The sequence below is a fragment of the Phacochoerus africanus genome, chromosome 2, assembly GCF_016906955.1.
Source record: "Phacochoerus africanus isolate WHEZ1 chromosome 2, ROS_Pafr_v1, whole genome shotgun sequence".
Taxonomy (NCBI): Eukaryota; Metazoa; Chordata; class Mammalia; order Artiodactyla; family Suidae; genus Phacochoerus; species Phacochoerus africanus.
Window position 1 is genome coordinate 148,379,138 of NC_062545.1, and position 17,575 is coordinate 148,396,712.

General features: G+C 44.5%; 1 protein-coding gene across 4 annotated transcripts in view; it reads right to left on the reverse strand.

Moving 5' to 3' along the window:
* Positions 1-17,575, reverse strand: part of ATP9B (ATPase phospholipid transporting 9B (putative)) — a 196,314-nt gene that overhangs the window by 40,140 nt on the left and 138,599 nt on the right. For all 4 annotated transcript variants that reach the window (XM_047766914.1, XM_047766915.1, XM_047766916.1 and 1 more), the window contains 3 exons: positions 14,966-15,108; positions 3,815-3,927; positions 827-1,072 (listed from right to left, as the gene is read on the reverse strand). In XM_047766914.1, the coding sequence (XP_047622870.1) occupies positions 827-1,072; positions 3,815-3,927; positions 14,966-15,108 (502 nt within the window). The remainder of the gene's footprint in view (positions 1-826; positions 1,073-3,814; positions 3,928-14,965; positions 15,109-17,575) is intronic.

Consider the following 17,575-nt stretch of genomic DNA (forward strand, 5'->3'; position numbering starts at 1 on the left):
TTCTGGGCTAAACCATATGGAAAAGAGTATGAAAAAGGATGTATATGTGTATATAACTGAATCCCCTTGCTGAACAGCAGACACAACACTGTAAATAACCTATATAAACTCCAATAAAGCAAAAAACCCTTTGATTAAAGGTACTTTTTTGAGTGGCTGTTCACTCATAAAATGCAATTTTATAAGGTGTTTGAAGAAGTCCGTCTGCTTACATTGCATCCATGGTTGGTTGATTACTTCACAGAATTCTCAGAAGAAACTTGAGTGGAAAGAAGATAAGAAAACTATATAAAATATACTGAGACTGTATGGGAAGTGGATAAATTAACACTAGCTTTTCTCAACATAAATATCAAACAATGATTAATGTAGAGTCAGAAACGACTAATTTACCATATTCAAGTTTTCACCAATTCTGTCTTCTGTAGATTTTGGATATTATTTACTTCCCAATTCTCTTTTGAAATAGATACACTGTACCTAAATTCTGGCAAAAAGAGCTGGAAATGGAACACACAAACCTGATGACTTATTGTAGAGAAGAGAAAACCGGACGTAGGATGTAGCCTGCAGATTTTATGGAATTGGTCAAACCCCTCTCATGCTTTTCCTGTTATGGACTCTAAGACATTCTGAAATGTGGGCACGGAGTCGAAGGCCTGGGTAGGGCAGGGGTCATGCCAGGAGGGCTCTGGATGGCTCTGTGGGCCACGGCTAAAGCCTGCTCTGAATCACAGTAAGGGTCCTTCCTCATGCCCAAGTCCAGCCCTCAGGCCTCGGGCTGATGGGAAGGCAGGGTCTGCACCAAGGATGGGGACCCACTGACCTCGTCGGGGCTGGAGGCCTGGTATGTGCGGTTGTCATCACTGAAGTCCTGGTCTGCCTCGGCAAACTCGGTCTCTGTGGCTGCTCCGTGGGCTTCGTACACAGGGGTGACGTTGTGGCACAGGGCGATGGCCTTCACTGCCTCGTGGACTCGGCTGCTCACGCTTTTTCTAACTTTGGGAGCTGAAGATTGAGATTTTCTTGGAGGCGTTGAACTGGTGCTGTTTCCACCGGCTTGAGAAGGAGTCTGTCAAATATGGGACGTCAAGAAATTAGAGCCAATGCTGGGATTATTTACATGGTGATGTTGGGATGGCTGACATGCATAATTTTTATAAGCTCAGGGTAAGAAAAGCAAGAGGTGATAACCTCCACAAACCACCTACTGGAATGATGGGTTACTTCCTTATCCTTGAATTACAAAGTGATGTCTCTTGGTTGTACCAAAAAAACTCACTGCAACAACTCAAAATCTGATAATGTCCTTTTAACAGATTTACTTTAGCCCGGCATGAATTTGCTAAATGCTTAATAATTCCTGTTTATTCATTACTTCTAAAAGTAAGGCTAAAAACAGAATGGAATGGAATATTCTCAACTGCTTTCACTATTCTTTAAAAAAATACTGTGTGTAAAACGGCAGAAAGCAAAAAGCAGGAGAAATGGTTATGAACATTCCCTTAGTCCTGTGAGGCCATCCAGCTTGCACCAGTCTCTGAAGCTGCCTGTCTAGTGTTGCAGACAATAATAACCAAATACAATCATCGCCACACTCTGGGGACACTCCCGGTCTGATGTCCAGTTTGCTGCCTCCCCGGGGGAGGGTGTGGGAGGACTGAGTCCTGGGCTGTCAGACATTGATGCTCTGAGCCCTACCTGCTCTGCCCTCCAGTCGCAGGGCTGGCTGGTGACAGGGCCTCTCTGTTCAGGTGGTGCCCCTTCCTGCCCACGCCCATCATCCCACACCCGCGTTCTGCCCACACAGCCCTGGGTGACTTCCTCTCTTTGAGCTGCATGAAGTTCATTGATAGCTGAACGACCTCATTTCACACGAGTTCCACTAGAGACTAGAAATTATGCATGTCAGCCATCCCAACATCACCGTGTTAATAATCCCAGAGGGTGGGGTCTCTGAGTTTCCAGAGGGCAAAGGAAATCAGGTTGTAGCAATTTAGCATCTTAATAATAAAACACAACATAGGGAATAAAAGGTACTGTCTAACCAGCTAATCAACACACAGTTTTCAGTAAAAAAGATTTTTAAAATTTTTCTTCAATGAAATACCACTTGCTGTGTTTATATGACTCACCTTTACTGTTTTTAATTTTTTTCTAGTAAAATAACTTGAGCTATTAAAATCATATTTTTGGATAATGTAAAATAGTTTTTTTTTAAAAGATGTTACTGGTACTATTTAATCTAAACACAGATTAAGTCCTATTCCTTCTCCTTTAAAATTTTCCTTCTATGAATAAATGTTCTAGGTTGTAAAATCCTCTGTATTAAAATGAATGACATCCAATTAATACAGTGCATGGTTTTAAGTGTCTGTGCTTCTGGGGGGGTGTATGATCACCCAGGTGATAAATATATACCCATATAAGCTTGTTTTCATTTGACAGACTCTCAAAGGTAAATATATGCCAAACCAGGGTACATTACAGAAGAAAAAGACTGTTTTCACAAAACTGACTAGGAGGCTGACAATATTCTGCCTTCTGTCAGGGAAGAACTGCAAAAGGCACGTGTAATTCAGTCCAGTCTGTGCAAAATCAAGTCAGAAACAAATGCCTACAAACACAGTGTGCCAGCCTCTGTGGGTGAGGTCGGGGGGGGCCCAGGCAGCACCTGGCTGGCAGTTAGGGGGGGTGACACAGCTCGAGGACAAGTGCACAGAGAGGCAGGAATGGCCTAGGGAAGTGATGATCCTCCACACAGACTGCAGTCCTGCACTTGGGTGCCCTGGCTGACCCCTGTGGATGGCTAGGTCTGATGACCGGAATCAGCGATCATGAGTTACACGATAGGCAAGAAGAAATACAAACAGACAAAACACAAGTTGGGAACAGGGCCCTGGAAACCATGCAGCCTGAAATAAACCAGGAAATGGTCCTGTCTCCAACCCCTTGGGGTTTCAACCGGCCCATGGCACCCCGGCGGCCCTGATGCATCTACGTCAGGGGCCTGGCAGGCCCGGAGGCCCAGAGCCCAGATGCCTGCCCTTGCTGCCTGAAAAGTCTCGGGCGGGCACAAGCGTGACCACTAGGCTGCATCCTTCTGGAAAGAAACCATTCCTGCTCCCGAGACCTCAGGCAGCAGGGGCTGTGAGACTCCAGTGAAAAAGACAAGATTTAGGTTTTGTCCCCCTCCCCCCCCAAAATCCTACTAGAGATACAGACTAAATATTTACAGATGAAATAATGTGATGCTATATGGGAGTTTCACTACAAAATGACATGCTGAAGGACAATGGCTGTGACAAAGGAAAACCAGCCCTGCAATGATAAGCACTGAAGCTGAAAGGGCACAAATGCTGTGGACTCTACTTTTGTTTACTGAAAAGGTAAAAAAAGCATACCTTTAAAAATGTGAGGAAGTCTCATTAATTATGAAGAAAAACAGAGGGACCATTAAGAAACATACCTGACACAGTGTTCCAGTTAATAATCTTAGAAATTCTATGTTTACTGAATGGCTTTTACAAATAACTAAGAAAATTTAACATGAATAAATCATTTAAGGTCATTAAGCCTACGAATATATAATATAGACTTTCTTATTTAAAATTAGTCCCCAAACTGTGTCTTGATTTGTAAAGGAGCTGTTGAGTGAGGTAATGCTATGTTTTAGCCTAATCAGAGATGTGCCACCTCTGGGTGGGGCAGGAGTCACGCCAGGAGGGCTCTGGATCAGCACAGGACAGGCTCAGTTTCACCCAACAGTTCTGGCCACTTCTGCAAGATCACAGGCAGAATAGAGTGAGCTCACCTGTGAGTAAGAATTCCTGACATGGTTCTGTATCTCATCCATCGTGTCTGTTCCATAAGACACAGTGCCCAGATGCAGCCGCTTGAATACCATCTCGTTCTGGGTGAGGGTTCCTGGGAGAGAAGCAGCAACACCACAATCAGCACAGGACTTAGCATCAGGAAGATCAGGGCTACACGTCTGACTTCAAGTGTTACCTGCACTGTGTCCTTCCATTTCACTAGTGAGGACAAGAACTTCCTTCTGACAATGCCAGGTTGCCTTTTCAGTAATTTTTTTTTTTGGTCTTATTGTCTTTTTAGGGCCACACCTGCAGTATATGGAGGTTCCCAGGCTAGGGGTCTAATCAGAGCTATGGCCGATGGCCTACGCCAGAGCTGCAACAATGCCAGATCTGAGCCACGTCTGCGACCTACACCACAGCTCACAGAAACGCCAGATCCTTAACCCACTGAGCGAGGCCAAGGAGTGAACCCACAACCTCATGGTTTCTAGTTGGATTTGTTTCTGCTGCGCCATGACGGGAACTCCCCTTTTTAGTAACTTTTAATAACGGGAGGGTTCGAGTTCTGTAAACAAAGTCTGGTCTCTGCCTTCCAGTTGAGATCTGTCACTTGGTACAAATGCAAACTTGTCTGTTCCCAAAGAGACAGGCACAAAACTGAAAACTGACTCACTGTCTTTGTAACTCTGCTCCAGAACGCTGCTTGCCAAAGACATCACCCAATCCCAGACTGGCGCATTTATCTATCTCAAATAAATCTATTTTGAAAAAAGAAGTTTTTTTGTTTTGTTTTTGTCTCTTTAGGGCTGCACCTGCAGCATATGGAAGTTATCAGGCTAGGGGTTGAATTGGAGCTGCAGCTGCCAGTCTACACCACAGCTAGAGTCATGCCAGATCCGAGTCATGTCTATGACCTACACCACAGCTCACGGCAATGCCTGGATCCTTAACCAACCGATCGAGGCCAGGGATCAAACCCATGTCCTCATGGATATTAGTCAGGTTCATTACCGCTGAGCCACAATGGGAACTCCAGAAAAATGATGTATTTTTCACTGAACAGAAACAATGCAATTAAAGCCGGCATTCATGTGTAGCAACAGAGAGGAGGTGAGGAAGGAAAGCCACTTCTCTAGCTGGTTTCTAACCTGCGAACCATGCTTCACTCCTGTGTGCAACCAGGCACTTGCAGAGAAATGGCATGCCCTGGTCCAATTTTAATAAGATTTCACGGTTTCAGCTTTCTATCAGCCAGGGACACAACCAAATGTTGTGAAGTAACAATCATGACTAGAGAGGCAGCCAGAGATAATTCAGAACCTGGTGAATTTTCCTTAAAAGTGGCACGTGGGAGTTCCCGTCGTGGCTCAGTGGTTAACGAATCCGACTAGGAACCATGAGGTTGCAGGTTCGATCCCTGGCCTCGCCCGTTGGGTTAAGGATCCAGCGTTGCCATGAGCTGTGGTGTAGGTCGCAGACGCGGCTCGGATCTGGCATTGCTGTGGCTCTGGCATAGGCTGGCAGCTACAGCTCTGATTAGACCCCTAGCCTGGGACCTCCATATGCCACGGGTGTGGCCCTAAAAAGACAAAAGCCAAAAAAAAAAAAGAAAAAGTGGCACATAATTCCCAATGTTACTTATCTCACAGCTCTGAAAGGAGACCCTAAAACCTGCATGCACATCACCTAGTCTGAAAATGTAATAGAACACAGGTGTATGGTTTTTGCTTCTCCAGTTTTACAGCACAGCCATACGGGGTTTCCATGCCCCGGGAGGCACACATGCTGTGCCAACTCCCCTGGGATTTCTGCCCTTGCTGCAAAGTAGAGAGTTACCCACGGACACTGATATGGCTGTAAATGTGGCTGTGACCAGAGAGCCAAGCCATCACGGTGCAAGCTGGACTTTTTACATGGTACAAAAATCCCACATGTTAGTAACTAGTTGTTTTCACTGGCACACGTGACATTGAACACATAAAACAAATTCTGTCTGTCTGTGGCCAGGATGAGGCAGGCAGAGTAGGGCTGCTGAGCTGCACTTCCTATGGCAGGGGTCTTCTGGGGGTGAGGCTGTGCTCTGGGAACGTGAACTTCAAGAGGATCACTGTAATTACAGTTCTCTGGTTAAAAAAAATAACTATCAGAGATCACTGAAATGATGGCAAAAAGTAAGAGAAATGTGCTTTTAGATAAACACATTCTGGTTAAAAGAAAACATGATATTCTTTTTTTTTATGATACAAATGAATTTATTCACAAAACAGAAATAGAATCACAGACATAAAAAACAAAACTACAGCTACCAAAGGCGAAAGAGGGTTGGGGAGGGATAAATTAGGAGTTTGAGATTAGTAGAAACAAAATACTATATATAAAATAAAAAATAAGGTCCTACTGTGTAGCATAGGGAACTATATTCACTATCTTGTAATAACTTATAATGAAAAAGAATATGAAAGAGACTATATATGCGTAAATATATATATACACACACATATATATAACTGAATCACTTTGCTAAACAACTGAAACTAACACAGCATTGTAAATCAACTATACTTCAATTAAAAAAATATTAGATAGCATTCAAGACATAGACATATTTGTGTATTGGCTAGCACTTCATAATTATTAGATGTTCTTAGAGCCTTATAGCAATATCGGATGCTCTTAAGTAGAATATTTTAATGAAAATTAAAAATTTTTATCTTATAAAATTTGATTTCCCCAATCATTATAATAACAATGGTACAACAGGGATAAAAGAATATTAACAAAATTACAGTATTGGCTGAAAATATATATGATTTCAGCTGGCTAATAAACTGTTCAGTTCACCAAGATGTGATAATTCTAAACTTGTGTACACCTAATATCCTCAAATATAAAAAACATGGCATTCTGAAAGAAATGTAACCATTCTTCTCTGTCATCAGCATGCTCACCAGAGGCCTTTCTCACACTTGCCAATCTGAGAGCAAGCAGTTTGTTTCTGTTTCTCTTTTCCTTTAAAAAAAAAAAAGAAAGAAAGAAATTTTGGAGTTCCGTTTGTGGCTCAGTGGAAATGAATCTGACTAGTATCCATGAGAGGATGCAGGTTTGATCCCTGGCCCTGCTCAGTGGATTAAGGATCCACTGTGGTGTAGGCCAGTGGCTACAGCTCTATTCGACCTCTAGCCTGGGAACCTCCATATGCTGTGGGTGCAGCCCTTAAAAATAAATAAATAAATAAAATTTTATTGTAGTTGATTTACAATGTTCTGTCAAATTTTGTTATACAGCATAGTGACCCAGTCATACATATACACACATTCTTTTTCTCCCAGGAGACTGGATATAGTTCGCTGTGTTGTACAGTAGGACCTCATTCCTTATCCATTCCCATTCCTTTTTTTTTTTTTTTTGGCGTTTTGCCTTTTCTAGGGCCACTACCCTGGCATATGGAGGTTCCCAGGCTTGGGGCCTAATCGGAGCTGTAGCCACTGACCTATGCCAGAGCCACGGCAACGTGGGATCTGAGCCAAGTTTGTGACCTACACCACAGCTCATGGCAACTCTGGATCCTTAACCCACTGAGCAAGGCCAGGGATTGAACCTGCAACCTCATGGTTCCTAGTTGGATTCGATAACCACTGAGCCACAATGGGAATGCCTCCTTATCCATTCTGAATGTAATAGTTTGCATCTAACCTCAAACTCCCAGTACATCCCACTCCCTCCTCCTCCTCCTCCTCCCCCTTGGCAACCACAAGTCTGCTCTCCGTGTCTGTGAGTCTGTTTCTGTTTTGTAGATAGGATCATTTGCGCCATATTTTCGATTCCACATAAAAGTGGTATCATATGGTAGTTATCTTTCTCTGTCTGACTTACTTTACTAGCATGAAAATCTTTAGTTCCATCCATGTTGCTGCAAATGGCAATATTTCATTCTTTTTATGGCTAGGTAATATTCCACTGTATATATGTACATCTTCTTTATCCATTCATCTGTCGATGGACACAGGTGGCTTCCACGTCTTGGCTATTGTGAACAGTGCTTCTGTGAACACTGGGGTGCTTGCATCTTTTCTAAGTAGTTTTGTCTGGGTATGGGCCCAGGCGTGGGGTTGCTAGGTCATATGTGTTTCTCTCTTCCTTCTGAAATGATTCCAGAATCACAGAAGCTGCAGAGGATGCATCACAGCTGACTCTTCATTTGCGTCTCCCCATCATTGCGTCATGGGTGTGAATCCATGTAAATGCTGCAGCAATTATCTCACTGCCTCACGTCACATTTACTTCCCACTATAAAACACCCCCACTTAAAACACCACGACAAAGCAAATGAAGAGAAGTTTTGGCCTGCTAGGTCCCAATCCCAAATTTACACATGACGGAAGTGAAGGTGAAGTAGTAGCTGAGGACAAACAGAATGATGGCAAGAGCATGAAGCTGCATGTACCACCAGTCTCACTAAAAACACGCTATAAAAGTACATGTTCAATACACATGTGACAGTGCTTGTGGCCCCAAGAGCAGCCAAGCTGCACTGCAAGATCACTGGGGTTGTGGTCCCAGCTCTGTGTCTTCAGCTGCTGGCTGTGCCTTCCCTGCCAGCTGGACGCTCCTGAGGTAGTGGCCAGTGTCCACTGTGCCAGTTCCACCTCTGGAACCTGTCTCTTCAGTAGGAGCCAAACTGTTGACCAGAAGAATAAATCGAGGATGCTAATGGTCTATAAAAGCAGTGGCGGGAAGCAGGGGACAAAGGGGTGGAGGGCCCTCTGACTCTGCAAACTGTCCTCACTTGTGCTGCCAACAGCTTCAAGGAATGCAAACATTTTTAAAGGAAACACGACAGCATGTCAGAGAAAAAACACATGTATTCACGTTAACTGATGTTTGGGACCACAGGCCCTTAAGTTATCAACCAAAAACCCCAGCAGTGTGACTGCAACTAGGAGACAGAGCGCACCTAGAAAGGACATGGGGACAGAGGCCTGGCTTGTGTGTGAACACTGAGCTTCAAACACCAAATACATCCTGCCCACACACACTGACTTCCATGTCAATGGGCAGAAGAGGAGTAAGAAAAACTCCTGAGGAGTTCCCGCTGTGGCGCAGCAGAAACGAATCCAACTAGGAACCATGAGGTTGCAGGTTCCATCCCTGGCCTCGCTCAGTGGGTTAAGGATCCAGTGTTGCTGTGGGCTGTGGTGTAGGTCGCAGACGTGGCTCAGATCTGGGGTTGCTGTGGCTGTGGTGCAGGCCAACTGCTACAGCTCTGATTGGACCCCTAGCCTGGGAACGTCCATATGCCTCGGGTGTGGACCTTAAAAAAAAGAAAAGAAAAACTTCTGAAAGTTTCAGATATGAAGTTTTACAGACATGAGGCTTTCTTGGAGAAATTGAAAATGAAGGGTTCTTCCACTTAAATGAGTAAGGCAGACAGTTATAAACATAATTATGTGCCAGCTCTTCTTCAGTGGCCAACGTATCAATGCTGCTTAAGTAAGAGGCTGATTTGAAGAGAAAAATGTGGATTTGGGATGTCTTATTGTCAAACGTCCCTCTTTTCCGGTAACGAAAGCATTTAACATGGGGAAACACACCCTGGAACCCCCATTTGCGCATGTACACATGTGAGTGCCTATAGCCAGAGTAGTTCCACTGCGAACTAGAGAAACTTGGAATGCCAAGATGGACTCCAGGTCCCTCCTCTTTTGTCGAAGGGACACCACACACATGCACGAGCGTGTGCAGGCACACACATGCACACACATGTGCGTGCGTGCACACACACACACACCCCTGGTGCCAGTGCCCCCTCCACAAGGGTCCCCGAGGAAATGACTAGCATTTCTCACAAATAGATAATAAAATATTCGTTATTTTGCCACTTGAATAAATGTATTCACAACCTTTGAATTAAAGAAACTGGAATATTGAGGCAGACAATGTCACATATAATTACTTAACATATTAGGATGAATCACACAAGCATTTTAAATGTCAGTGGTGCTGTTCCTTCATCACAACTCTGTAAAGTGCTGAGCAGGGAAGTCAATGCTGGGCTCAGACCCTCTGGGCCCTCTCGGTCAGCAAGTAAGTTTAAGATTTAACAGTTAAAGATGAAAAGCCTCCATAACAGAAAATTATTTTTTAAATCTTATATTTTTGGTCTTTTTTTTTTTTTAGGGCCACACCCACGGCATATGGAGATTTCCAGGCTAGGGGTCAAATTGGAGCTGTAGCCACTGGCCACAGCCACAGAAATGCAGGATCTGAGCGGCATCTGCAACCTACACACAGCTCATGGCAATGCTGGATCCCTGACCCACTGATCGAGGCTGGGGATCGAACCTTCATCCCTCATGGATGCTAGCCAGATTCATTTCCACTGAGCCACGATGAGAACTCCTCAAATCTTATCTTAAATGATTTTCACATTTTCAGCCAGCTGATAGTTACTACAACTTTTGTCATCTTAATACAACACAAGTTAACATGTCCCAGACTTGAAACACGGAAGAGGGCAGGGCTGGCCAAGGCAGTAAGAGGCCGAGAGAGCACGACGTCACGGAGCCTTACGGTGACCTGGCCAATACGGTGGCTCTATGTATTGAAAATGTCTTTTGACAAAAGTGTTTGTGACTCCTGAGGAAAAAAAAAGTGTAGCTCTTTAATAAAGCAGTTTTTTGGACTACAATGAGCAAAGCAGGCAAAAAGAAAATTTGTTTCTGAAGAAAGAATATGAGAGCATTATTCTTAGGTGGCGACAGGTATGACTCACAGGCACATGGAGGGGATGCAGGGGAAGCAGACGCCAGGCTTTCTGCTCAAACACTCCTGAGTGAGGCCTGGTGTCACTCCAGTGCCTGGCCACACAGGCCTCAGCGAGGAGCAGCTGTGCGGGCACAGTCCACCAGGATCAAGCAGACCTTCCAGAAGATTCTAGTCAAGCCAAGCGACAACGACCTGGGATGCATGCTACTTAGACCTTACAATGCAGGGATGGAAAATGGTAAGACTAATTCATCAAACTGTAGCATGCATATCCATTTTATAGAATGTCATTAAACACAGGGTCACATATTCCGTTTGCTGTGCATGAGGCTTTAGAAAAAGATGATTTCCGTGCCATTGGCACCTGGGCCTGTGCAGCATCTCTGTCTCCTGCGCTCACACTGGCAAACCTCTGGACAGTGAAGCTCTTCCTGTTTGTTGGGCTAAGACCCTGGTGGCTGTTCCTGGGCAGGAGAGACCACAGGAGCCCCAGGTCTGAGTGGCAAACACTCTCCTTCACATTCACACTAACAGCACACACTTGGTGCCCTCGAGACCAGGGACACAGCACTGGTCACCTCGCCGCCAAGGTGCTGAGAACTGATGGGTGGCTCAGTGTAATGAGGTGACATGGTGGAAAGTGGACGCTGTAATTAAAACCAGTCCAGAAACCTGTTGTTTCAGTGGGTGTTTCAGTAATGGCTTTGTTCTACGTGAAGATAAAAACTCCTAACAAAGGAATTAATGTGTGGCTGTGCCAAGTTAAGTTTTAAAATGTACGCATCCTCTGCAGCATTGTTCTTCAACAATGGTGCTGTCAGTGCAGCCAGGGGGGAGGTGCACGTGCTCTCAAGAGGCTAAGTAACAACGACCTGTCCTCCAGTTTCAGCATCATCTGCTCGTCGATCACGAGATGCCAGTATTTCTGGTCAGTGTCAGCACACCCTGCACCCTGGCGGTTAACAGATGTCTGCTCGTGTCCAATGAATTCCTCTATGTTTCACGCACTGGTGGCCACAGATGTGTCACTATAGCAACATCATTCACTTTGGATCCTACTGGAAACACACACTCCAATCAAACCTAATTAAAGCACATGCTTTCCCGTCCACAAGGAGGAAACTATAATGCAATTATGGGGATACTTCCTTCTCTATTCTGCTCAGCAAAAGATAGGCCGGTGATGGATGCTTCTTGTCAGGAAGCTTATTGATGAAGCATAAACCCAACTTATAGCCATCCGAAGGGCCACTTCTAGTTACGCTGGCCGGGTAAGGCCCCTCTCATCTGACGCTCAGGTCAACTGCCTGCCACTGGCCTCTGACACTGCCGGCGGGGCTCCCAGGCAGCAACCACCTGAGATTATGGAGGAAGGGCCTGAAAAAAATTCTAGACCAAAAGATTTTTTTTTTAATAGTGAAAAAAACTCCACTCAGCTTCAACATCAGGAACACATGGCAGGAATTTCCTCCCACCACTTCTAGTACAAAGAAGCCTTTTAGGAAATGAAATGCAAAATATGTTCTGTAATATATTTCATTTTTCTGTGATTTAAAAAAACCCTCAAGAACCAAGATTACTTATCAGGCTAAAACCTTGAGAAGCACTGTTTTTGCCTTTTAAAAGTAGCAGAGTGAACTGTGTGCCAAAAAATACTTATCTTTACCCCAGATGTAACACAAATTCAACAACAACAACAAAAAACTGGAGGAGCTACAAAATAATAATCTTATCATGTTAAAACAGAAAATAAAAAGTTAGCCTTCTGAGGACAAAGAATGTCACAGGCCTCTGCTTACTGACATCAAACAGGCAGAGACATAGAGGCTCGAGTTTGCTGTATGCTCTGGGGCATGTGCTTTCCGTGTGTAAGTTCCGGTGGAATATGGGTCAGTATCATTCCAGGAGTACTATATGCAGATTTTAAATGGCCACAGAAGGACTTCTGGTTCAGATAAGACCTGCTGACCATAACTGGGTAAATGGTGAGGGGGGCAACCGAGGGGCTCTGAGGGGTGGCAGGAGATGGTGGCCAGCGCGAGAGCCAGGCCTGAGGGGCCCGCTATCCTCCTGCGTCTTTCTACCCACAGTGCCAACCATCCATGAGGAGGTCACTGCTGTGTCCTATTCCTGCAGAACATTCCACCGTATATATGTTCCTGATGGTGACTTTTTCTGTGTTGCACCCAGTCTGGTTTGCAGCCAAAACCATGCTGTGACCATGCTGAGATGTCCCCTGGGGTAGCTGTCTGCTCGGGGAGAGGCTGGCAGGAAGCTGCTGTGCTGATCAGCCCCACCATGAAGAACAAAATGTCCCATCCAACCTGTCCCTGAGCACACAGAGGGTTTTCAGTTTGGAAAGGGTGACACTTACTGCAGAAGATGTCCTACTCACGAAATCTGTGTCTGCCCCTTCACTAGGTCTCTGTAAGGCCTTTCAAAACGTAACAACACACATTCATAGAGTTCTTACCCATATTTGATAAAATTTATTTTCAATTCTCTATACTTTTTGTTGCTATTAATTGGCATTTTTAGAATTAAGCATTCCCAACTGTTGCTGGTAGAGAGAAATGCGATTTAATTTTGATGCAGTGTTTATATATGTAATTAGACTATCTTTTAATTCTAAAAATTTTCCTGATGGTTCGTGTTTCTGTGTTAACAATCACAGAATTTGTTTTCTTTGTGGGCAGCTCGTTGTTCATATTGGGACTTTGATCTCATGGTGGTGGCTCCTGGCTTCTGATTACATTTATCAATAGGATCAGGCACCCTGGTGATGGGCAGTGCAATGTGCCCTGCTCCTCGAAGAGCATTCTCCTCGTCTGCTTTAAATCCAGCATGTGTCCTGGACTCTGTTCCTTACATTTCTTTAGGAGCCATTTTGATTTGGGGTTTGCTGTTCTCTGGCTTTTCCATCAAATGAAGTCTGGCTGTTTTCCAGAAAAACTCCATTTCTGGCTCATCTAGTGGCCCTTTTGCTTGTTTTCTAGTATTGTCAGAGATTGCTCTTTAACGTTTTTCCCATCAGTGTGGTGCAGTGGGAGGCATCTTCTCTGTGTACCTTCTTGACCTGGGGCCCCTCAAGTTGTTATTTCTGAGTGTTTTGATTTATTGAGCATCACCTTACTGGTCAATCTCTACCATCCCACAAAGACCAGCTTTGATGAAAACCAAATACTAATCCATCAACTGGATTTTGACTGAACTGCAGTAAACTTGTAAATCCCTTAGGAAGACTGCATCTGCACAACATGGAACTCTCATGTAAGGGTCACGCTGCGTCTCTCCACTGATGTCAGTCTTTCTTGTTTCTCTGTCCTGTCTGCTCACTTTCTTCATAGACGCCCTACAGGTCCTCAAGTTTATGCGCACGTGTTGTACTGTCCTTGAGCATCATGACTGGGATCATTCTTCGTCAGTCTATTCTACACACAAGGAGGCTATCTTTATTGCTTACTGTTATCTTAATCTGTAATCTGCCACTTTACTGATTTCTTATTTTTAGCAGTTGATCTCCTTGCTTGACCACTATGTCTGTAAACATTTGTTTCTTCTTTTGGTAATATCTTATTTCTATTTCCTGTCTCACAGCAATGGCTGGAGTAATACATGTTAAATGAAAGACTTTCTTTTTCCTGACTACAGAAAAGATTTTTCTAATATTTTATTTAAAATAATGTTAAATTTAATTGATACATATTTTTTTTTACCATTTATATAAATATCCCTCTATTTCTAGTTAGCTAAGAATTACCAGGAATTTAAACCACGAGTTTAAATTAACAACTCAAAGGATTTCAGCCCTTAGGTACAGCTTTTATTATAGTACTGGATTCAATCTGTCTTTTACTTAGTATGTTACGGGGTTGATGGAACTTCTTTGATGAGAAAATAAAAAAACAAAATCAGGATAAAGAGAATTTGGGGCACGGACACAGAATGGGATAAGTCATCTGTAAGGCTCTTTAGGATTATGTTATTGTTAAAGTATCAGAATCACATACATTATTAATTGTCATTTTCTTCTAATAGCTCACAACTATCATTCCATAATAAGCCACTTTTACTCTTAAGAAGCCACTAGAAGGGTGTAATAAAGCCAGTTACATAGAAAAAAAAAAATGTAAGGCTATAGAAAACTCAAAATACAGAGACATATCTTTTAAATCTCTAGGAATTTCACATGTTGCTAATTCTGATGATCCTGGTGCATTAGTAGATAACGATTAGTTGGAGGCCGGTTTCAAGAGCAAAACCTGGAAGTTCCAAGTATGGATTCAATACTGTGTTTCACACACACACATACACACACACACCATAAACATGCGGTCACAGACATGCCGGGATCATGATGGCAAAGGTGCTCTGAGGGGTACCTGTCTTGTCCGTCAGCAAGTACACCAGGCGCCCCAGCTCCTCTGGGATGGTGCTGGTCCGGACCACTGTGCCAGGAATATTTTCATCTTTCATTATCATCCAGCCATATGCTGCCTTGCCCATGTCCAGGTTGACACGCAAACTGCCGAAGAAAACCATTGAGGTCATCAGCGTGATCCGGTACTTCACGTCCATGGTTTCAATATACATTTATTTACTTAGATGCATTATCTTTAATTTTACTTGGAATAGGTAGATCATACCGGATTTCAGACTTTGTTTTTTTATTTTTTTTGTCTTTCATCTTTTTAGGGCCACACCTGTGGCATATGGAGGTTCTCAGGCTAGAAGTCTAATTGGAGCTACTGCTGCCGGCCTACGCCAGAACCACAGCAATGCCAGGTTCGAGCCGCGTCTGCCACCTACACCACAGTTCACGGCAACTCTGGATCCTTAACCCACTGGGCGAGGCCAGGGATCGAACCCACAACCTCGTGGTTCCTAGTCGGATTCATTTCCGCTGTGCAACGATGGAAACTCCTAGACTTTAAAATAAATCAACTTGTTGACATTTAAGTCAACAGACCTTTTCACAGCCCAGAGTGTGTTCCCAGCTGACAGTAAAGTGGGTTTTTCACACAGCATTCCAGCCTGGCTGGCGAGATCAGTCATCAGTTGGGCCTGGGAGAGGAGGCCAGTGGCAAGGCCCCATCAGACACCAAGTGCCTGGGGCTCTAAGGAGAGTCCCGTCTAAGGAAGTGGGCGTGTCTTCCTGGGAATCAATATTTAGAATGGGTCTCCATTCACTTGATGAGAACACATGAGGCCTCCCCACATTGACCGAGGCTCTGCAGGAGGGACAGGCTCTGGGGCAGAGGGCAGGACAGAGGCCCTCCTAGAGCAGCTCCGAAGCAGTCCTGTCACCTGTCTGAGGAGCACAAAGGCCACTTGTCCAGGGATGTGGAGGCAGGGAGGAGGGGGACCAGAGGTGGTGGGGTCAGCAGGACTCTCAGAGCCTGGACTTGATGGTCAGAACCAGGAGCCTCTGAGCAGGCCGAGTATGGCCTGACTTACATCCTGTGCTGCACCCCTGTCCACCTGGCCAGCCCCACAGCTCTGCCCGGCCACCCCTGCCCCTGCCCCAGGCCCCTGTGGCAAGTAAGCAGCCCTCTGCAGAGTGCTGACCCACTCGTTCCAGCCAACCGGACGGACACAAGACATGTTATACAATTGATGAAATGTGATTATTAACCAAAATCAAGAGATTGTTTTTCCACTTATGTGAAATGGAGTGTTTCTAAAAGACTGGATAGTAATGAATTGTTTTAAAAAATTTGTAATGAGTTGTGGGTGAGACATTAAAGAAGGAACATAAGTCTTCAGGAAGATTCTCACCAGACAGATGTGTAATATCCTTTTCCTTTCACCTTAAGGAAGCCCAAAGTGGAAATTACACACAATGCACTACGACTATATCTTTGCATGAGAAAAATAACATGGATTTACAAAACACACTAGGGAAAAAAAAAAGGGCCTGGGTAAGAATGAAAGACTCGTGAATGAACATACATTTCTATGAATTAGGTTAATGTAAAATGTCTTAGGCATATGTGCATAATTCTTAAAAATTCATTTTTCTTGACCTATTTTTATACATTCCGGTTGTGCACAACAAGGGCAGATTTGGGGTGGGAAGGCTGGCCTGTCTGGAGGCCCTGCCCCTTTCATCTCGGCCCTGCCCCCCAAGAGCCCACAGAACCCACCCAGCCCATGCTGGCACTTGTGGTTGACCCTTTGAAGCCAGCTCCCTGAATACCCCTTCGTCTTTGCCTGATTAAGACTTGGCTGTTCCCAGGACACCCCCACCAAACTGCCATGTCTAGGACAGACTGTTGACTGTCCACAAGCAAAGTGAAGATTTACCTAGAGGGGTGCAGCATCACCACTTCGGTGATGCAACCACAGAAGGCCCATGTGCACAGGAGGACACAGCCAGAGAGCCGCTGGTCCTTAGAGCACCAGGCCACCTGCACTGGTGTGGGAAGAACTGGGTCAGTAGAAAAGTGTGATGCAAGTAGATAGACTTAATACAGTACTATTTGTGAATTTAAAAAAATACACAAAACTTACTAATGTTCATGGGCCCCACCATATGCACCAAGGCTATAAAGACATGAAAGAAAGGACCCACCCCAAGTTCAGGAGCAGAGAGTGGGAAGGTCCATAACCTACATCTACTTTCTTAAAAAGAAAAAGGGTCTGAAGCAAAGACTGATCATGTTGAATCTATGAAAAACACAGGGCATCTGTCACCAGACTGCGAATATTTTATGCATCTTAGAAATTTCATAATTTACAGTTGTATCTCAAGGGCAACTCAAAAGCAAAGGATGGTTCAACCTATCTTAGACAATTTTGTTGTCCTGCCTGAAAGCACAGGACTGGCTAGATGGCCTTCCGGGAGTCAGCCTGTAATTCTAACGAGCCCCTCTGTAAGGCCACACACTCAGGATGACGGCCCAGGGGTAGGCCCAGCTTACAGGCACCTCTACGGACCAGCTGGGGATAACTTTCTCACACAGCCATGTCAAAAATGCTCAGCTAAGTCT